This window comes from Ambystoma mexicanum, chromosome 6q (genome assembly GCF_040938575.1).
Source record: "Ambystoma mexicanum isolate Mex_15411 chromosome 6q, UKY_AmexF1_1, whole genome shotgun sequence".
Taxonomy (NCBI): domain Eukaryota; kingdom Metazoa; phylum Chordata; class Amphibia; order Caudata; family Ambystomatidae; genus Ambystoma; species Ambystoma mexicanum.
Genome location: NC_090937.1, coordinates 1,364,561,032 through 1,364,584,312, shown reverse-complemented (window position 1 = coordinate 1,364,584,312; position 23,281 = coordinate 1,364,561,032). Strand labels below are relative to the sequence as shown.

General features: G+C 44.0%; 1 protein-coding gene across 4 annotated transcripts in view; it reads left to right on the top strand.

Annotated features, from left to right (window-relative positions):
- Nucleotides 1-23,281, top strand: part of PPP2R2C (protein phosphatase 2 regulatory subunit Bgamma) — a 1,229,805-nt gene that overhangs the window by 1,106,685 nt on the left and 99,839 nt on the right. For all 4 annotated transcript variants that reach the window (XM_069631987.1, XM_069631986.1, XM_069631988.1 and 1 more), the window contains one exon: nucleotides 17,282-17,446. In XM_069631987.1, coding sequence (XP_069488088.1) covers nucleotides 17,282-17,446 — 165 coding nt within the window. The remainder of the gene's footprint in view (nucleotides 1-17,281; nucleotides 17,447-23,281) is intronic.

The window sequence follows — 23,281 nt, the reverse complement described above, 5'->3', positions numbered from 1 at the left end:
CACAAGCACTGCCACTACCACCACGCAGGCGGCCCGCAATCCCACGCCTCCGAGCCGATCCGTTCAACCTCACTGCTGAGCAGATCCACACCCTCTACCGTTTGGACCGGGACACCATAATCGCCATTGTGGACATGACACATGCTGACCTCGTGAGCATGATAGATAGCCCAACCGCCATCCCACCCCTACTGAAGGTGGTGTCTGCACTCCACTTCCTGGCCACAGACACCTACCAGCACACAGTGGGACAGTTGCATGGCATTTCACAGCCACTGTTCTCACGGACACTCTTCCAAGTGCACGATGCCCTCCTGAAGCACGCCGACGACCACATCACACTACCACGCACGTACCAGGAGATTACCAACGCTAAAGTGGGATTCCATGCACTTGGCGGCATCCCGGGTTGCATTGGTGCCATCGACTGCACCCATGTTGAATTGGTTGTCCCACATGCCATGGAGGTCCAGTACCGCAACCGGAAACAATTTCATTCAATCAATGTGCAAATGGTGTGTGACTCCAACAAGATATTTACGCATTGTTGTGCCAGATTTCCAGGATCTACCCATGATTCTATGGTCCTGAGGAACACAAGAATACCACGCTACATGGAGCGACACGCAGGGCACAGATCCTGGCTACTCGGTGAGTCTCATTCCATGCATTACATCGTGGCCCATTTGATGCGTCAATGACCTTGCAGGGGGGGGGGGGGCTACTTAGCACTATCATTCCACTGACACCCTTTATTCGTCTCATACAGGTGATGCAGGGTATCCACTGAAGAGATGGCTCCTTACACCAATCCGGAACCCACAGAACGAGCATGAGGAGGACTACAACCATGCCCACTCACGTACCCGTGTGGTCATTGAACAGGCATTCGGCCTACTGAAGGCTCGTTTCCGCAGCCTCAGCAGGTCTGGCGGGGCACTCATGTACAGCCATGAGAAGGTTTCTAAGATGGTCATGGCATGTGTCATGCTGCACAACATGTGCATACGTAGGAATGTGCCCATGCCCCCTGACGCTGTACTGCATGCACCTGAAGATGATGATGATGATGAGGGTGGGGATGTGGAGGCACCTCAAGGAGTCCATGAGGCACAGGATGCACGTGCAATCCGACAGAGCATCATAGATGCATGCTTCTAGCAACCACGCATGGTGCCTATTACACGGAAAGGGGACCTGTGGCACTGTGTGTGTGTAGTACAGGCACATTGTGGACTGTACGCCTATGAAGGCCTCGTACGCAAATATCAATGTCCACACATGTCATTGGATGATTATGAGATGCTGTATTGTTAATGTGATTTGATTTATACACCCTATGGACCCGCCACCCAGTGAAGCCCAACACACCCCCTCCACCCTACTACCTCCCCCCCCAACACCAGTGTCCAAATATGCATGCTGTCCGTGGTTGGACGCTATTGCAAGCCCCCTCTACGGGTATCAGGGGCACCCCTGCCCGTGGAGCGCAGGTTCCTGCCAGATCTGCGTTGGGGGCTGCCCTGGACGGAACTTGCCACGGATGATGTCTCTGCCTGCTCGCGTCCATGCATGTCTCTGAGGGTTTGTGAGAGCTCCGAGAGCACACGGCGCACAGCAGCAAGTTCAGCACAAACGTCTTTGGACGTCGCATGCAGTTCCCCCCTCAGGCTCTCGGTGCTTTTCTCCATTTGTGCTCTCAGGCTCTCGGTGCTTTTCTCCATTTGTGCTCTCAGGCTCTCGGTGCTTCTCTCCATTTCTCCCCTGAGGCTCTCACTACTTTTCTCTATTTGTGCCCTGAGTGTCTCGGTGGATGTTTCAATGGCTGCCCTGGAACCCCCGCATTCATTTGCATGGTCCTTGAGTAGCGTGGACACTTCCTGCTGTTGCTCGATCAGCAGGTCGAGGGACTGTTGCCTCTGCTGGGCCATGGACATTTGCGGTGGTGTGACAGGGGGGCTGCTCAACACATGTTGCCTTGGCACAGGACTTGTGGGGGTTGGCCAGTCGTCGTCTTCAGGGTGCCCCTGCGTGGTTTCGTCATGGTGTAGGGGATGGAACATGCAGGGGGATTGGGAAAGGTCATGGATGGTACCTACGTCGCCAGCACTGTTTTCCGTGTCGGAGCATGCTGGCATGACAGCTGTGTCACCTATGGTGCTGCTACCACCAGAGGCAGTGCCATCAGATACGTTCTTTGGGGGGACCTGTGGTGCTGGGGTTGTGGACTTGCTGGCTGCTGGGGTGCCTGTTGCAGTCCCCTCCAGTGTGCTGCCACTTGATTCCTGCTGCTGCCGTGTCTTGATCCTTGCACCTGAGGTGGAGGCTCTTGGGACGTTGGTCCTGGCCCTCTTTGCAGGCGTGCTGGTAGGGGTGTCCTGCAGCTCGTCGTTGGTATCGGACCCTGTGGTGGAGTAAAGAGGGGCGAGCGTTAGTTATGGGTCTGTCGGATTTAGAATGGCAACGTATCAGATGCATTGGGGTGGTACATGAGGCTGATTTGGGACTGGGCCTTGGAGGTGGTCTCATTTTCGTGTGGATTGAGGATGCATTCATTTGGCTGCCTGCAGTTAGGGGGTGCATGCTGCACATGTAGGGGTTGTTTATGGCATCTTGATTGATTTGTTTATTCATTCTGACTTTTAGAGGGCGCTGTCAGGGCAAAGTATGTATTGCACTATGGGGTCACATGGTACTGCACATGTTCGTGGTTTGTGGATTTCGCATTGTTTCTCTTGGCCAACCTACCTGATTCTCCGGATGTCGGCACTCCTTTCTCCATCCCTCCGACTCCCTCTATGCTCTCCATTCCTATGGTGGAGGCGCAGATATCCTCCCAGGGGGTCAACTTGATGGGCGACTCTGAACCCCCCCCGGTAGCTGTGGCGATGTTCCTGTTCGCAGAAAGTATGCTGCGTACGCGGATCCGCAGGTCGTCCCACCGCTTGCGACATTGCTGTGGCGTGCGGGGTGTTGTCCCCACCGCACTTACGCGCTGTGCCACCAGGGCCCATATGGCCTTCTTGTTGGCAAGGGCCGTCCTGGTCATTTGACTGGAGAAGACGACGGCGGCATTTTCCTGGAGGGTCTCGGTGAGCACGGTCAGTTCCTCTCGGGAGAAGTGTACCTGCCGCTTGCGGTCACACGCTTTCTTGGCTACCTTTCCCATATTTATTTTTTTAACTGGGGTTGCTAACGGGTTGGGATGTGTGTCAGGGTCGGATTTTTAATGGTTGTGTTGGGATTCGGATTTTATAGTTGTGCGGCGTGCTGTTTCCCGTTCCGGCCACATGCTTTTACTTCCGTTTCCGTATATTTACGGTGGCCGTAATTTGCGGTGCCCGCTCGTTACGGTGACCGCTCATTACGGTGACCGCTAAGATGGGTGGCGGTATTGCACCTGGTGCAGCGTACGGCGGCGGTAAGGGCCGTTTTGGGGTCATTTCCGCCATCGCAGCCTTTCGGATTCCGCCATGGCGTAATGCTCGTGCCCGATGGGTCGTGATTAGCCGCACTTTGCTCCTTCGTGCAATGGCGGAAACGCTATTTACGCTGTTGCGGTCCGGTCAGTCACTTTCCGCCAGGGTCGTAATGAGGCCCATAGTCTGTGTACATCCTTCAGCTACCATTCTTGATCCTATTCCTTTTCTTATTCCTAAAGTCTTTCCCCTTCTTCTTCCCTATCTCACTACCATTTTCAATATGTCTCTTTCTACGTGTCTCTTTCCTTCAATCTATAAACATTAAGTGGTTCTTCCTAGCCTTAGGAAACCTTTCCTCCATTCTTCTTCCATTGCCAGTTTTCATCCTATATCACTTCTTCCTGTTCTCTCCTAAATCATGTAGCGTGCTGTTTACTCACACACATCAACTAACCTTGATCACAATACCTTACTTCCCCTGATGAATTTGGGGTCCATCCATTTCATTCTACTGAGACTACTCTCCTCTCTGTTAATGATACTCTTCTCACAGCTCATCACTCCAAACGTTCTTCTATTCTAATCCACTAGATCGTTCTGCCACCTTTGACACAGTAGACCTCTCTCTCTTCTCCCATCTTTTCTTTCTTCCTTTGCCATTTCTGGTTCTGTTCTAAATTTGTTTCATTCTTATCTTTCCGACTTTTCAATATCCTGTGCTGGCAATCTTTCTCATGTTGTCACTCTATATCACTGTGTCCCCCCAGGGCTTAGTCCTCTGTCCCCTGTTTTGTTATTCTCACTCTTTACTGCACTTCTTGCTGATATAATTAAGCCTTTTGGTCTATCCTGTTACTTCTATACTGACGATACTCAGATATTCCTTTCTTTCTCCTATTTTACCAACTCTCTTCAGGAAAACATTTATGCCTTTTTGTACAATCATGGATACACTCCCACTTTCTTCATCCCAGTTCTTCTAAAATGTTCCTTCCTCCTCGATTTCTCCTCCTCCACCCTCTCCCATTAATTCCGTCCCTACCTCTTTTATCTCCATGTCCCAATGTGCTCGAAATGTTGATGTTACTTTTGAATCTTCTCTTTCTTTCTCATCTCACATTTTTAACACGGTTCATGCCTGACATTTTCAGCTCTATAATATTTGGAAGGTAAGCTCTTTCCTTTCATTTCCAGCCACTAAACTCCTAATATCCACTTTAGTCCTCTTACGATTACACTAATGTCCTGCTCATCTCATTGATCTTCCTGCTTATCGTCTTATTCTCTAGCGCTCTTTATTCTCAAATTTACTGGCTGTCCTTCTTCCTCTACAAACTTCTATTTCCAGTGCCCTCTGGTATATTTCTTGCCTATACTTCGAATCCTGCCTTATTTTCAATTTCCGGTGCATTGATTTTAAGTTCACACACAGCTTGGCCGCTCCTTATCTTTTTTCCCTGGTTTCCTTTTATTTTCCCACCCGCTCTCTCCATTCTCCATTTTTTTCCCTTCTCACAACTCCCAAACCCCCCCCCTGTGCGCTTTCTCACTTTAAGTCGTTTTCCCTACTTGCTCCTAAGAGCTGGAATTATTTACCTCGTGCAGTTCATTCCTCTCCTTCACTATCCCAATTTCGCTGTTCCCTAAAATCCCACCCTCTTTGTTCATGATTTTCTTTGTTGATATATACCAGTTTAATTCTATTGTACTATTGATTTTATTGCACAGTGCTTTTGCGAAAGTGCTGCGTAAATTCAATACATAAAAATAATAGCTTTAACCTTAATGCACAGTAAGATGATATAACTAGACTGGCTGCACTAACCAATGTAGACCAGTCTAGCCAAGTAATAAAACTCATCATGCTGAATGTATCCTTGATACTAGTAAAAAATGACACGCCACAGTAAGAAAATATAACTAGACTTGCTGCACTAATGTAGGTCAGTCTAACCACATAATAACACGAATCATGCAGGCTTTAACCTTGATAGCACTTAAACATGTTGTGCCATAGTAAGAAAATCCAACTAGATTAGCTTCACCAATGTATGCCAGTCTTGCCACATAATAACACTAATCATGCTATCTTGGTCTTGATACCAGTTAAAAAAGACATGCCACATTAAGCAATACTTCTCATCCTCCAACTCAGAGGCCCAATCCCGAGAACACACTCAAGCACACAAGTTGATACATATTCATCCACACATTCATATAACATTCATTCACATTTACTCACACACTAATACAGCAATCATACACTTTGACTGGCCTGCCCACAGTGCATTCATTCACTCTTTTGCCCGCACACCCATGCAACATACACTCTCTCATTGATACGCACTCCCACACAACATACACTCTTTCATTGACATGCAGCCACACATGCATCCATTTTTCCCCTTACCTATACCCCCATTCCGGAATCTGCCCTGCCTCAGGATCCCAAGACAGCTCTCTGGCTTCCACGAAGCACAAGCAGGAACCAGGAAGCACAGAGAACCTCCTGGTTCCTGCACTTGTGTAGTGGAGCCAGAGTGGCTCCAGTGGTATCCTGTGCACCTTCTGAATGTGCAGGGAGGCGCAGGAGCACACCCAATGCAGGTCTAGGCCTGCAGTACTCTAGCCTTTAGTTGACTAGCCTGCATCCCCAATTGAGCATGCAAGGCTTGTGAAGCAAGATGCCTTTCATGGCCAATTGGACATGCTTACTGGTGTACTAGCACTGTCAATGGGAAACCATGTTTCCCTTGGACAGTTTAAGCGAGCCAAGGCGCTCTCCCCGATCTCCTTACTACAGCTGAGAGAATGCTTGTTGTTTTCACTGAGCTGGTTTGGATCCTCTGTAATGGGTGGAGGGCCGGCTACCCATAACCCATTATGGATGAGTACCTCCTGCCTGTACCCCCTTACATAGCTCTCAACTCACACGCTTTTGGTGGGTGTCACCCGCCTTCTAAACAGCTGACTCACCCGCCAAGCCTCCTGCATGCCCATTCATTTCAATGGGCCTCTCACCCGCCAAAAATAAAATCGGGTGTTTTCACCCGCCTTTGCAACACAAATGGTTGAGAGCTATGTCCTTACACATGCCCTACATACATTGGCCACACTCCTTTTCCAAAGCCCCACTTGATTTCATGTTCAATGTTAAGCACTAGGCACAGTGAACTTCAACCTAGGGGCACTCTATGTACTGTCATTGATGTAGAGTTTTCAATTCGATATGTGGTCCTCTTTGTTATGTTGTAGGAGGGCCGAGATTGAGGTAGATTAGGAAAGGAAGTGACGTTGTGGGGAGGAGTGGGCAATAGGAAGTAATTGGTGATGAAAGGAGTTGGAAATTGAACTCTGTGTTAGCGTGTTATTTAAATACATGTATTTGCTTTATGTTCTTTGCAGAACATAACATTGGCGAAGAGTTGTGAATCACTTCATGTGAGCAACATGTTACAATTTCTTTTTGGCAGCAGGGGCCTAGCGGCTGGCACTCCTTGCAACGACGGCACCATCGTCACTGCATACAATGCAAGGATTTCCAATGCCAGTTTACTTGCCACTACAACGCTTGCAATGCTTTATGTGGGTGCCCTGAAATGACCGGATGATGAAATAAGAGGCTTTTCCTGGTGCAGCACTCCCCCATGTATATTCGCCATAATGCGCCTAGATGACCGACGCACAATGACAGTGCGTGATAACATAGAGAGACAAAAACAACAGCGCCTGCTCTGATTGAAGGTAAGCACTACATGCGCACATGAGGTTGGCATTTCCTCCACGGTGCGCCTGTGTTGTGCTCTACTAACGCGATGACTGCACGCCAACAGGAGAAAAGGAAGATTCAGTGCCATGAATACACTACAGGGAACTGATATTTGTTGGCACAGTGAGTTGTGTTCCTTTCCCTAGACATTTTCGTCCATTTTCTATGACGTACCATGTCTGAAGAAGATATTGCATCCACGCTCCAGACGTCATCCGGCAGAATGTTTACTCAGTTATGTGCTTACTTGGTTTCTCTGCAACTTCCAAGCAGTGGATTTATTGGATACCAGGGTTCTGGGCCCCAGATGGGTGAGATGGATAAGAGACTTTAATGTGTACAGTGGTATCCTTGGTCCAGTGGATGGTCATAGAAAGAAGAACATCCTTACATTGGCAATGGGATCGTTGGTTTGAGATATACTGTATGAATTCCCAGATAAGGCCACAACCACTTTTGATGATCTAAAAATAGCGCTGCCTGAATATTTTACAGACACATTGTTCATACCACTGTCCAGGAAGAACGTGAAATATTGCATGGTTTCATGATGAGACTCCGGTCCCGGCTGAAACATTATGAATTCCATCGATATTCAAATGATGAGGCTCCGATGTTGGAATGCGAATCGTCCATGTTTCAGAAGAAATTGCTTCAAAATCTCCATAGCTCGAACAGAGCTAGCAATTACAGGTGTAAAACTGTATTGAACTACAGGTGGAGACAATGAACAAATTGAAGTTACAACACAGTCATAAGGAGCAGTCAGTAATAAATCAAATATCGTCTATGACTTGCTCAATGGAGCACACAAATTGTGCTTTAGATGAATTATGACTTCCCACACGATGGTGTTTGCCCGGGTAATGCTCAACACACACTGCTGTACCTCAGTCTCCACTGCCATGCAACAAGAGCAGCACACCAAAGTACTCATCAGATGATACCAGATGTAAACATCGATCAACTGAAAATAGCAGGCGCAACCCCAAATAGAGCAACCGTTCACCTGATCGCAAGGGCCGTAGATGACCCAGGCACAACATTAGATACTTAGATGCCAGATCTCACTCAGATCTTTGCAAGAAGACCGCTGTTAAAAAAGGTTACGTTTTTGCGCTAGAGAACCTATCAGCACTCGATCATAGTCCCAGCATATTACTTCCAGTCAAGGATTTCCCAGCATAAATCTTGGTGGATAATGGAACACCAGTTAATGTAATTAGTGAAGACATTCATAACAAACTACCACAAGCACCTCCGTTGTGACCATCCGAGATGGATATATATCCATATGGATCGCAGATACCGTTACCATACACAGGTGCATTCTCAGCTACGTGCCATTGCAAGTTACACTCTGTACGCATTCAACGCCACATTCTTTAGCTGCTGCTAATATAGAACGCATTCTTAGTTTCCAATCAGGACTAGATACGGGTTTAGTGCACATTCTCTACTGGCTGATGGCCCACAAATACATAAATATGACCATAAGAATAGAACAAGTATTTCCCTCCTTATTTCAAGGGTGGGGTGAAGCTGAAGAACTGTCAGGTTCGGTTACATATTGATAAAAAAACATGATAGCACAACATTATAGGGGGATAGCTATATGCATAGGTGGAAGTGAACAAGCTACTGGATCAGAGTAACATAGCCAGTGATGGGACCTACGCCATGTGTCCCCTATTGTCCCTGTTCCTAAGAAGAGCTTATGTGTCGACATTAGGGTGGCCGAATCAAAGAATTTAAAGAGAGCGCCATCTAGCACCTAGAATCACGGGTGTGATTCATATTTTGAATGGATCAATGGCATTCTCTAAATTGGACCTAAATAAGGAATAACTACTAACCAGAGCTGGCTCCCGAGTCACGTCACATCACGACATTCATCACCTACCTGGGTCGATGCAGTTACAAGGGCCTGCGTTTTGGTGTATCCTCTGCGGCAGAAATTTTTCTGGAGGAAATTCACAAACTGCATCAATTATAGCTATGACATTCCAGTGTTTGGCATGACTCCATAACGTCATGATGAAATTCTTCACAGGGGGTAGAAGCCGCCCACCTCACTTTGAACAAAGAAAAATTTGAGTTTAGGAAGAGAACGCTACAATTCTTGGTCACATCTTCTCAGATCAGGGCATGAGACTGGATCAAAGGAAAGTGGCTTGCCTAAATGACACACCGAGGCCTGTCAATGTGTCAGATCACCCGGCTAGCGTGTTACTGTATGAGGTACATACAGACTTTTTGGCAGTCAGTGAAACGTTGCGTGATGTCACAAAAGCACATTCTAAGTTCATGTCGACCTCAAAGCGTCAAGAGGCGTTTGAGTCCATCCACCGCAAGATAACATCAAAGGATGATATGGCAAACTTCTGTTAACATTGGACGCCAGCCCATTGGGTTTGGCAATTTTAGCAAATTTGATTGTGAGGCACTACAACAAAAATACATTGTGTAATATGCGAGTCAGAGTTTGTCCACCACTGAACAGGCTCGCAAGCAGAGGGCCAGGGTCTGGCCATAGAGTGGGCCTGTGAATATTTCCATTTGTTCCTATATGGGAAGTCATTCCCCATATCACCAGACCATCAGCCTCTCGTAACCATCTATAGGAGTCCAAAAGCTGGAATGCCACCATGATTTTCTCATTGAAGTTTGAGGACACAAGATTAAGACGTCAACATAATCCACAGACCTGGCAAGGAAGGCAACCCAGCAGACTTCCTCTCATGCAATTCAATGGGATCTTCAAGAGTGAAGCCATCCGTAATTAATAGGTACATTGAATATATCATACACCAGGCAAAACTGACATGCCTGGAGCTGGCCACACTGCAAATGGAGTCGGAACATGATCTTGCATTCCTCATTATCGGCAACTGTCTCATACAAGGAAAATGGAAGCATGCAAAACAGATGTCGAGAAGAGAGAGAGCATTTGTGCAAGATGATGTATGGGTCTACTCTTAGTGAAAGAGTAACTATTTCAGACAGATGGCCACCTTCTCCTGAAGGGCAGCAAGATAGTAATATCCACGTCGCTACGTCAGCAGGTGATTGATCTTGCCCATGAATTTCATGGAGGGATTGGAACAACAAAGAGAGCGGTCCGAGAATAGCAGAGGGTTCCTCGATTAGACATGTGAGTAGATGAAACCCTTGAGAGATGCCCCACGTGTTGCGGGGTAACACCGACCACACGTCCGGAACCGCTTCAGATGATGCCTCAAACAAACTTTGTCTGGAATGAAGGAGCAGTTGATTTGTTTGGTCGGATGGGTGATGGGTTATACGTATTGATTATGATTGACGAATAGTCACGATTCCAAGAACCACAGATAGTGTCGTCTAGTGCTGCATCCAGTGTCATCCCAGCACCAGACAGGATTTTTACGGCCTCTGGGGTTGAACTATGGGTTAGCGTGTTATTTAAATGCAAGCATTGTCTTGATGTTCTTGGCAGACCATATATGATATGATATGGCATTTATAACGCGCCTATACACAAGTTCTTCAAGGCGCGACGAGGCAAGGGAGGGGAAACAGAGGGAAGACAGACAACGATCCTACTATGGCTAGTGACATTGAGATTGCGCAAGTGCAGTTGAGGGGGGAAGGAAAAAGTGCAGGGGAAAAGGGGAGGGGGCAGTGCAGTGCATAGGATAACAGTGAAAATAAATAAGACCATAAATAGGGGCGGCCAGCTAGTGGCAAGTGCAAGGGTAAGTGCAGACAACAGGGGTCAAGTGCTAGTAAGGGATGTAGGGAAACAGAAACAGTCCCTGAGTGCAAGCGTTGCCAGGGGGGCACATGGTTTGGCATATGAGGGCATATGGTTTGCTGGAGAGTCGATTGCTTCGTGTGCTACACTGTTTGAGGCATTTTCCCAGCAACGTTGCAGAAAGGCCCGTTTTGGTGCGTCAGGAAGAGTGCACATAAAAGCCGAACTCAATGTACAAATAAAGAAAGTGGCAGACGGTCTTTCGTTTATTGGACTCTGTTTTTCACCCCATTCACATTTTGGCAGCCACTATTGATCACTGAACTTAATTTGTTTGAAAAGGATGCACGGGTGGCTATGTTTGACTATTTAATTTAACTCGTTGAATGCCAGACGAAAGACAGATGATTTTCTCAGTGGCTATATTTACTGCAATTGTTTATCAATTCGACATTTCCAGTCGGACTTACCGCAACAAGATTAATGTGACAGAATCGTCCTTGGTATCCGCCGGTTATGCCACCCTTGGCAAGATATTGCTGTCTCTCAGCCTTGCATAATTTCCACGCCGTCAGAAAGCATGTCTAATTACGCTTGCGGCGGGCGCCAAGTGGGGTCGTCTCGCGTCGTGCTGGCTACAGGCACGTGCCCTCCTCATGCGCCCCGTTCGTTATTGGGAGTTGTAATGTTTCTTAAAGTACACTGTGCTTCTCGATTTAACATCAGGCATTGTACAGTTTCTTCGCTGATGATTCTCGTCCATGGCTGCCACCAGTCAGTCATTCTTAGCTGTGTGCAAGAGTGCTGGGGGGCGAGCCACGAAAAAAGTACTGCTATTTTCCCTCCTGAAATGCAGTGCGCACAATTCCATGCGGTCTCATTTGCGCCTCAAAACCGCCCACCTCTGCACCAATCTACTTGTTTGGTTACATTACTGGCAGAAGGCATTTTAACACATAACAAAAAATAAGCTCTGTGCAGCACATTTTTGTTTTGCTGCCCGGGGCGCTGCCACCGCTAGGGCTGCCCTTGATTACTGCCACACTATTTCGGGTATCCGAGAATATTTAACATTTACAGTAAGTGGAGGACATGTACCGGAACTAGACGTGGATCTAGGCTGTGGAATGAGTATGAGGTGTCATAGTGCTGATATGATATGATATTGTAGAGAAGGAGCTAAGTACCCCCACCTCAACCATCTCGTCCACAGCACCTGTATGTTGGATGCCGGAGTGTGAAACCCGTGCGGTACCAGTGAAAATACAGATACCAAGGAGAATCTGGGAAGCAAGGTTCCCATTGAGGAAACCATATTTGCATACGAGACAATACAATGGTCATCTGAATTAAATTCTGGAAGAAAAAGGACCGTTGAATGATGAAGTAGAATGGTGACGTCATCGCCATCACCGTCATACAGAGCAAAGCTGAAGTATAGGGAAGAGATGCAGAGATTAGAGGCTGTAGACAATTCTATAAGGCATCAAGAAAGTATTGAGATGAATGACATCTTGGGATCAAGATGAAGAAACTTGTGCTGCAGACATAACGAAGAGATCAAGCTATTTCACAGGTATACACATGCAAAGAAACGCAAGCAGATGAAGTATTCTTAAGGCTAGCTAAATAGTGAATAGATTGCGGCAGGCGCCAACATAAACATATATATATATATATATATTGGAGTCAGTAGAAGATGGATATTCCGATTACGTACGATAGCAGTACTGAGCAAAAGGAGGAAGGCCGCTGTTCCCAGATTCCAAGTGTGGCGCCGTTAGAAAACAAGTGGAGTGCATTGGTCTATTTTCAAGTAACATAAACATATGGGGAGGTGGTTTGTGTGGTCCTACTTGTCTGTTGTCACTTGTTTGGTGCATCTGGCTTTGTTTTAGGTTAGTCTTAAGTTTAATATGGTGAAATACAGAGTTGTCGTATGGAATTCTGTTATATTTGCCTTCCGCTGTTGTGTATTTTGTAATGCAATGACCTATGATGTTAATTCTGTTGTTTATTGTATCTTGTTGAAAATAAGAAATAAAGAGTTTAACAAAAAAAAAAACAAGTGAATTAACAAGGGTGAAACTCAGAAAGGTGAGGTTGGATGAGCCAAGAAGCCAAGGCCATACCAGACTGGGGTGAGCTGACATTGGATACAAATCGTGTGAAAGAACAAATCTTCTATTCAGAAGGCATTGACGAAAACAAGAAGACATTGTTTTAATACAATGAAAGGTCAATTTCATGGTCTTTAGTCACTTGGGATGAAGAAGTTGGACGAGCATGATGGTCACACCTATGCACGAGGGCAGAGCGTGCCTTCACTCCCCTGAATTCCCCGGAGCAAAGAACATGTTTAAGGCCGAGTATAAAGACCTAATTGACAATGGACCACTGAGGTGATGATGGATGGATATGCTAATTGGTGGGAAGCTATGGTTAAGATGAGCTCATTTGCACCTGGACTTTCAGCCTGCGTACTGCCAACGTAGGTTGGCAGGGTAATGACTGAGGTTGGACAGTAACCAATGAGAGAGGACCGCATGATCAAGGGTCCATAGTTGTGTAGCCAATTTGACGTTGTATATTTAGTGACGTTCATAGTGACATATTTTAGGGAAGGGCTTAGTTGCCCCACCTGATGTTAAGCAAGGAATCATTTTCTTCCACTACCTCAAACAAGTATGGATCATATACTCAGATGATTCTTGTAGAACCTATCACACTCACCATTAGGTGTTTGTAGTTTGCCACGTAGGAGGACGTTAGTAATACGCAGGTTAAACATCACCTATGATGATTTTTTACTATAAAAATGAAATGCTTTGAGAAGTCTCGAGATCAATCGTGATGAGGGATGTCTGTTGATATCCGTTGTACTCCCCGTTTCAGATAATTGACATTAAAACAGTATCTTTTGCCAACTACCTGAGTTGTTTCTATTGTTGATGTTTGAGTAAACTCTGCATCCACCGTCCATCTGTAAGGTATTGCTAACCCATCTTAAAGGGCTGAGAAGGAACCTCAGTTCAATATGATAGGTTATTTATAACGCACTTAATACTCAGAAGACAAACCCAGGATCATGAATTGGGAGAGCGTGTTTCCTGGTTGATTTTTGGAATTTCTGCTGCTCTACTCAAGCTAAGTCCTGACTTCCGGTTATGTGTGCATCTCCAGAAATAGCGACTTTGTCTGACGGGCAGGAAGAACATGGTATGGTGACAGCTTTATATACAATGTGGCTGGCTTTGAAGATGTGTGCTTCTAGACGTAGTTTGTGAAGTTTGATTAAAAAACAGTATGGTTTGAATAATCTACAAAATATCTGAATGATGAAAAGCATGAGGTGGGTTTTTGTGCCCACACTTGCTTCTGAGTTCCGGTAAGGTACCTGTGCAAGCTTAATGATACCCCTTGGGATCTATGTGCAACCTGCCCTCACAGTCTGAGCCCTTCATCCTTCTGAGGCCGACGTGTTGAGTTCAATTAATTTAAGCAATAATACCTATCATCAGTGCTCCAGATAATATTTTGAAGTGTTTTTTTTTACTCCCTATTTTTTTAAAGTTGTGATCAAAAGTATTTTTTAGGGATTAAAAAAGTATGTCCAATTTCAAATGCAAGTATTTTATGAACGAGTACAAATGCTTTAACTGTAAAAGAAATGTTTTTGTATAGAATATTTCTTTACACCAAGTTATTCATGCACATTAAAATACGCATGTTTTCCTCTTCAGAGACACCTTGGGCCCAATTCATGGAATTCTTTGCATGGTTCAAAGTGACTTTGCACTGCTGTAAAGTGACTTTGCACTGCCGACACAAACCCTGATTCATGGAACCGTGCAAATGGTATTTGTGCAGGTGAAAAGTCTGTGCAAAGTCATTTTGTACTGCAAAAATGGCTATGCACTGGCCACTGTAATGTCAGATTTGGGATGGCGAATCAATATCTGCGAGCTGCAATATTGAACTGTGCGGACGAAATGGCACTCAGGAGTGTGGAGGTCTACCGGGATGAACAACATGTCACATGCCATCTACATGACACTTGGCTTGTGCCGCTTTGCGTCATCACGTAGACCTCCCAATCACGTATACAGACAATGAGCCCGCACAGGCAAGGTTGGGTCGGTAAGTAGCTTTGGAAAGTCTTTTGACAAAATTGCCACAATGATGCTACCATCTAGAGCAAAGGACACTGTGTATGGGTGCATGGCGCACATTCCTCCTTCTGGGCCCTTATGTTGGAAAATGTACTATGCAGTCCATGAGTATTGTCTCCTGGAATGTGGCCGTCCTTAAAACAAGGCTCAAGGACCATGATGTTATGATTTTTTTACAAGACATCGATATTTTGTTACTCCAGGAGACATGGATTCTGGACACATCATATGGGAGAGTGGCACAACCACTTTGGGGCAACTACTGAAGACTAGGTGCATATAATACTGGGGAAGGAAGCTGGGTACTTGTTCACCAAAGGTGTTTTTTATCTGCATGGCAAATACTGTCTGGAAATGGAGAAATAGCCTATGGTAGCTGCAAGACAGGCAAAGAGGCTGTCCTTTCTGAGGATATAGAAAGAAGAGTTCCTTGCCAGCCCGTGGGGGTAGAAGATGTCTTGTAGCAGGGCCTCACTTTGAAGTTGCCATTGTAGCAGCACTTTGCGAAGCAGTGGAAGTTGTAGTAGCAATAGCAAGACTGTGGTTGTCAGAACTGTTGAAGTTAACTGTGGGTCCAAGGGAGCTGTTCTTGCAGTTATATTGCAGAAGGAAGTAGGTTGAGCGAGGAGTACATCTCAAGCCCGAACATCCTGACAATTGTACATAAGACACATCAGAATATACAATGCAGAAGTTGTTGGCATAGTGGAAGAAGATACTTTTCTCCATCTCATCTATTCTTTCTTGGAAGGAAGTTGTCCGAGAAACTTCATTGGTGCTGTTAATTCTTGGTGGAACTGTCTTTCAACCAACAAAGATGAGACTTTGACCAGTGGATTTTGTGTGAACCCTTGTGTTTCTTTGGAACTTTTCAAGACTTTGGTTGAGACCTTTTGTTACTTGGAGAAAATGTACTTTTGGACACTCTTGGGGAGCAAGATCTGCCCAGGATCCCAAGAAGTCCTCAAGACACTGGGTGCTTGGTAACCTTTTTATGCATGTTGTATTTATGTTGTTTGAATGCTGATATGTTTTATGGTGAGGGTTAGATTTGTGAATGCTAGGAGGTTTTCCCATAGATTTTAGAATAGGCGGGAAATCCCCTAGTAGTGTAGGTTTAGTTAGGATTTTTGTTATTATTTGGTGTATAATAAATTGGCAAATCCTGATAAAACACAATACAGTCGTGAGTCTCACATTACTGACCCCTCACAGATGATACTAGTCTTCAGTAGTAGATGTCACTGTCCCCATGTGTAGTATAACACCGTCATTTTCAGACATTTGGAGTTGGATTATTTGTTTCGTAATAATCAATGTAAAATATAATATAGGGTGTACATTGTTTGATTTTTGCAACTTACATTGAAGTCTTTTATTTGGAATCATATATGTAAACAAACACATAAGAATCATGGATTTCCTTTAAAAGAACTCAGTGATTGGAGCCTGCATTTACCTACTTTGACTTGATTTTGTTTTTTGAATTTGAATATTTTTATTTCAGTTGATTTCTTTACTCCTGATAAATTATTTTATATTTGCATACTTTTCATGGCAGGTACAAAAATTGGACCGCGTCTGCTAGGTCACTTTTAGGCCACTATAATAGTAGCTCAGGCCTCCCATCTATTTGAATGTTCCTTAACTACTTGCAATTCTTAGACCGCACCAGACACGTCTTAGGGTTCACCCCCAAATACTCTTTGTGACTCGTTAAGGCCACCCCTCGATTTCTTATCCAATTTGAAAATCTGAAATTTGTATTGTCAGTGGGCCGAGTAAATGAAAACTAATACATGAAAATGCCAGTGGTGATAGACTGGGAGGCTACGATCATTAGCATGGCGATGTCTAGCATTATAGGCGCAGCTGGGTAGCGCTCTGTCATCAGCCCTCATAATAACCAGAATAAATGCAATGAAAGGTATGTGAGAGACGGTGGTCTAAGTAGATAGAAATATTCAGGTTTCATTGGGAAAGTGTTGCAATATTCAATTCTTATTTGCCTGAGCTTTTCATTCCGTGCTTCCCTAATGAACAGGCCTTTCGATGATCACACTATTTCAAAATGGACTTATTAAAACCAGGCAATGTATGTGTGCAATAAATCACTCCAAATCTTGCTGGGAATAGTTATTAAGTCAAAGTGAATTAAGTTTTCCTTAACGCAGCTTTCCCCCAGACATTGTAGATATTAAACCGGCCAACATGGAGGACTTGACGGAGGTGATCACTGCTGCGGAATTCCACCCACACCACTGCAACCTCTTCGTCTACAGCAGCAGTAAAGGATCCCTGCGACTGTGTGACATGAGGGCGTCAGCGCTCTGCGACAAACACTGCAAACGTAAGTCAACTCGCTGATCTGCAAAACATGCATCCTACCTGAAGGGCCATGAGCTCAGCTTCAAGTTGTATACCGTGGGCCTAATTCACAGAAGTGTTTTATAATGGCAAAACCCCTTTGCAAAACCCTCTGTGAACAGGACCCATATGTTCTTACTAGTGTACAGTATGTAGAAAAACACACTGTTTCGAAATAGAAAGCCATATGGTTGTATACATTACTTGTTCGCATTTTTGATAGTCCAATGCATGCAACTGAAAGTTAACTATATTGACGGCCTAGTCACTATAATAATTGCCATTTGCATCATTGCCTTAGTATGGCAGTACAGTGGGAAAGTATTTTTAAAAGAAGACTCTTCACTACCTCTTCAAATGACCCCATTCAAAAGCTTTGCCACTTAGTGTGCATGGTTTTGAGGGCATATTGGACTCCGGGCCTCTAACCTATTAACAACAGATATTTGCAGAAATCTTTATGAATCGAGGGAATTTGTTCCCTCGTCCCAAGAGGGAGTCCCTCCCACCCCCACTGAGGCTAGAGAGGTGAGCCCACTCTGCAACACCCTCCCTTGGGTCCAGGCAAGCAGGACCTCACCGGGAAAGACTCCCCTTTTGGGGAAAAGGACTCTCGCTCCTCTGAGGAACTCGCTAAAGATCCCTCCAATATCACCTCTTTGGATATATTCTAACAAGGTTTAAATGAGAAAGAACAAGGATGTGTTATTGCAATACAGAAACTGGAACTTGTTTAAATAGAAAACACAATTTAACTGGGATAGGGAGGAATAAATAGGAGGATAAGAACCTGCAGGAAGAGTGCGAGAGGGATGCAGACAAGCCTGGGAATGCCCATGGCTATGTCAGAGCTGAAAGGGTTGGACACGCTGAACTCCAGGAAACACCCAAATTTCGAATCAGCTGGGAAGCTGAAGCCAGAGAGCTGGATGCAGCGCATCCGATAAACAGACGAGGGAGAGCAGCCATAAGTGGTGGCATAACCACAGAGAAACTGTGGTGGACCGGAGGTCCTGATAACAACGCCGAGACCACAAGGTAGATGAAGGAACGATACTTTACTGTATGTCGCATACCATAGAGCTACCCGAAGAGATGTAAAATGAGAAACCGAATGCAGAAATGAAGTTGGGCAGGCAAAGACAGGAGCAAGACCCGAATGAAGAGAAATTCCAGTTACCTATTCCCTGAAGTCATCAACTAACTTGGAAAGCGGGAGACTGGGGACAAAGACGGCGAATCAGTACCAGAGTGTTCATACTCGTCTCAGTAATAAAGATGCGATTAGAGAAATGGAAGAGAATCATTACCAGAGTGTTTATACTCATTTCAGTGACGATAAAGAGATGATAAGAGAATTGGAAGAACATCATTACAAGAGTACTCATGCTCGTCTCAGTGATAATAAAGAGACAATAAGAGAATTGAGAGAGAATCTTTACAGGAGTGTTTATACTCGTCTCAGTGACAATAAAGAGAGGATAAGAGAATAGAGAGAGAATCTTTACAGGAGTGTTCATACTCGCCTCAGAGACAATAAAGAGACGATAAGAGAATTGAGAGAGAACCATTACAGGAGTGTTCATATTCGTCACAGTGACGATAAAGAGACAAGAGAATTGGAAGAAAATCATTAACAGGGTGCTCATGCTCGCCTCAGTGACAATAAAGCGACGATAAGAGATTTGAGAGAGAACCATTACAAGACTGTTCATACTCGTTTCAGTGACGATAAAGAGACAATAAGAGAATTTAAGGAGAATAAGCCCCGAAATAGTTATGTTCATCTCAAGCAGGATAAACATATGATTCTAGTGGAAGTAAGAGAAGTGAACCAGGATCATTCTGACAGTAATTATACTTGGCCCTATCAAACTAAAGAGACAATAACAAGGAGGGAAAGAGAAGTGAATAAGGATCACTATAAGTGTATTCATACTCTGCACAGTCCAAGTGAAAAGAATATCAGAAAGGAGGAGGAGGAGGTTATACGAGAAACAGACAAATTGAAATGTATGTTCAAAGAAAGATATCATACAGAGGAAAAAGAAGGTGAACTGTATAAAAAGGAAAGGAGCTTTATGGGAGATGATCTGAAGAGTTGTATAAGCTTACCATGGGAAAGGGAAAAAATAAAGCTTTATAACAAAACCAAAGAGGAAAGTCTTAAGCGAAAGAAAAACATTATCAAGGGAAAAGATATCAATACAGAGACACATGGCTTAAAGAAGCATTGAGAGAAATATATGAACTGATCAAAGAAATCGCAAGAGACTATTTGAAAATTAGCTACTGAGAAAAAGGGTGCTGAGGCATAACGCAGCAGAAGGGCGTCAATCTCCTGCGCTTAGCTGTTAGTAATAGGGGTAGGGTAAGCTAGGGTTAGTTTGGACGGTGGACATATTCTTTTAATACATTTCACTGATGACCGACGAGCACCTTAGCTAGTTTTGTTAAATAGGGAACACCCCATACAAGTAGAGAAAGATGGGCGTTTTCCTTTTCGTTGATAAAAACATAATTCATATGTCTCACAAGAGTCCTTGTCTTTCTTCTGACCCACCATAAATTACATAAGGGGAATGTTGCAATCATCAGTCCGACTTGTAGAAGGTCTTAGGTTTTATTTAGGAACTAATCCCTTAATTGGGAGGCTTTGTCAAGTGGTAATGGCCAGCTACTCAAATTAATAGGCTTCTATATAGCGATGCCCTTTAATTCCGATACAGCCTCTAACGAAGAGATTATTACCAGTAGCACCCCATGGTAAAGACAGGGGTGCTTAAGGAATAAAAAGGCACCCTAGGGTGCGTGACTCATTTATTCCCTCAGGAAAACAAAATGTACAACAAGATGGCTGCCATGGACGTAGTTTCCATTTCCAGGGCTTCTAATGGGTTACTCTGAGGAGCATAAGGTAGAAGTGGAGGAGCAGGTAAAGGTGCAGCATCAGCATCCAGCCGAAACGTTAGTGAGTGAGCTTGTTTTAAGTACAAAACTGTAGGCACAGGAGGGGAGGGGGAACAGTGGAATTGCTGGGAATGCAGGTTAACACCATTAGGTAAAACCAGTGATCTGAGCAACATGATAAACTGCTCTCGCCTCCTAGAGTGATAATGAGAACATAATCCTACAGGTGCACTCCAGCCTCGCAGATTGCTTTCCCCCGGTAACTAAATCTAAGAGAACTCCAAAAGACAGTGACATCACACTAGGAAGTTTGATGTGGTTACTAGGGATAAGAAGCATGAGCTTAGACAGCAAATCAGGGAGCTATTAAAATCCTGCACTTTGAGGTGGGATGAAAGACCTCACCTCTTACTGAGAAGTAAGGTCATTTTTAAAAACGGGCTCAAAACATATAAAATGACTCAGTACATTAAACAGAATCAAATAATGTTTTTTTTCTGCACACAAGATAATAGAAGAATTTGACACATTTTGAACGGCTCTCAGGATCAAAGGAACAAAGGTTACAGTCGAATGGGATTCCAATAGATAGGTGGCTTGCTCATTTTAATAACAGTGTTCCCTCACAGAATGAGGAGGTCCTGCCACCTATACACACGGGCGAACGATGGCCAAACTGGAAACATGATGATATTAAGAGTATGATCATGCATTTGAAGGATTCCAGGGCCTCTGGCCCCGATGGTGATTCTGTGTGTTGAAAAAGAATCTCAATCTCTGGGTGGATATCCTGTTGACGCTTTTTAAACAAATTGTTGAAGAAAATAGAATATCTATGTCATGGAAATCTGCAATCATAATCCATATATATAAGAAGGGTCCAAGATCTGAGACATCCAGTTATCGCCTATTTCCCTAATAGACTCTGTGGGGAAAATCTTTGCTGCTTTGGTTTTAAAATATCATATGCTAGGGGTTGATGAACTGCAGATTTTTAATATTTGACAAACAAGCTTTTAGAAAAGGTCTGTGGACCACCCTCAATGGTTTGCCCTTTACTTTTTTAATTAAGAAGGTGGCTCTGTCTGAAAATAAAACTTTATATGTAGCCAGGGCAGGCTGCTTTGATAAATTATAACGACTTGGTACAAACTCACTACTTTGGGAATTCCCAGGTTTCTATTAAGTCTTCTTAAACTCCTTCATCACAACAATAAGTTATATGTTAGACAAAACTCGGATAGAGCTACTACTAAGGAGTTTGGGGTGGGTGTAGGGGTCAGACAAGGATGTGTGCTGGCCCCTACACTATTCAGTTTGTATATTTCTGATCTTGCGGATGCTTTCAATTTGCCAAATTTGTTTCCTCCGAGTTTGGGTGCGATAGTTCTTGGCTCGCTGCTCTATGCATACGGTGTTGTTCTTTCGAACGCCAATAGGTCTGCAGAGAACATTAGATGCAGTGGGAAAATATGCCATGGAAAATATGTTAGCTATTAACCCAGAGAAGCATCAAATTGTTGCGTTTAATAGGCAAAGGAAATATAGGAATCGATGGGTCAGTAATTCTGGATGTTTCAACCCTACAATATTTGGGCTATATTTTTTCAGTAAAATCTCATCTAACCCTGTGAAAGCCAGACTGTTGGTAAACTTGAAGCAGTTATGGTCCAAATGAAGTTGATTCATCCTAAACTCTGTCAATTTTCTCCTTTGCCCCTCCTAATCTTTTATAAACAGAAAGGGATCCCTAAACTGATCTTTGGTTTAGAATTATTGCTGCACTCTATTAAGGGTTGATTGGAACTGCTTGAAGGGAGGCTATGGGGGACAGTATTGGGACTACCAAATTCAGTACCTCTTACAGTGATACATTGGGAGTTGGGCTTGTTTTCTTTGTGGCATGTTTTCAAATGTAAGAAACTTGGATTGTATTTATATAATGCTCTCGGTGAATTATGTTGTTGAATTGTATGAAAATAATGATGATTCGTCTGACATGGATTTTATGCTCTCATGTGAGGGTTTTTTTAAAAGAAGATGCAATTAATCCTGAGACACGTTTTTATAATTTTAAAAGGAGAATGGAGTACTATGACAGAATCACCACTTGGGACTCACTGCAAAAATATAATGAAAATATTGTTTGGTATCTGTGAACCTGTCCAAACCTCTCCCTTACTAAATCACCCTCAATGCAATTGTGCATGTTCTTTTTGAAATGTAGGCTGTATTGTCTATTAACTCTTCATGTATTGTGCCCAATGATAGGCCTCCCAGATGAGAAAAGGACATGTGAATTATATCATCAGCCATTAAAAGAAACCCTCAAACATTTAACTCTATATTGTAGTGCCCTGCGTGATTTGAGGATTAATCATTTAGGTAGATGTGTTCATTCTGTTAGCTATGTGTTGACAGGCAACATATGGGCTCACATAATGGCAGGTGATTCTCTTTCATTAACTATTTCAGTAATGACATTTTTTAAAACGTTTTTATACTACTGGGTGATATTCTGGATCTTTCTCGTGAACATTTAAGCTTTGCGGAATAGTGATTTGGTTGGGAGGTGGGTTCTTTCAGTGTGATAGCCCTGTTTTGGATTGGCAGCATCAATGTCACATCTTTTATGATGATGACCTGGATTGTTTTATGCATTGTGGGACTTTATGTGTAACTGTTTAATTTTTTAAGAAATTGTTTTACTATATGTGTATCTGGTAATGATTGTTATGTTTTATTGTGAAGGGTTTAATATGTAACCAAACACAAATAAAGAATACAAGAAAAGTAATAGTTTGTGTCTCAAAAAATGTCCCCTTAATAAAATGAAACTTTTCTGTCTTTATGACTGGGAGCAATAACCTGGTCCAATGTAGTGGCAAGAACAACCAGGCAACTTTGC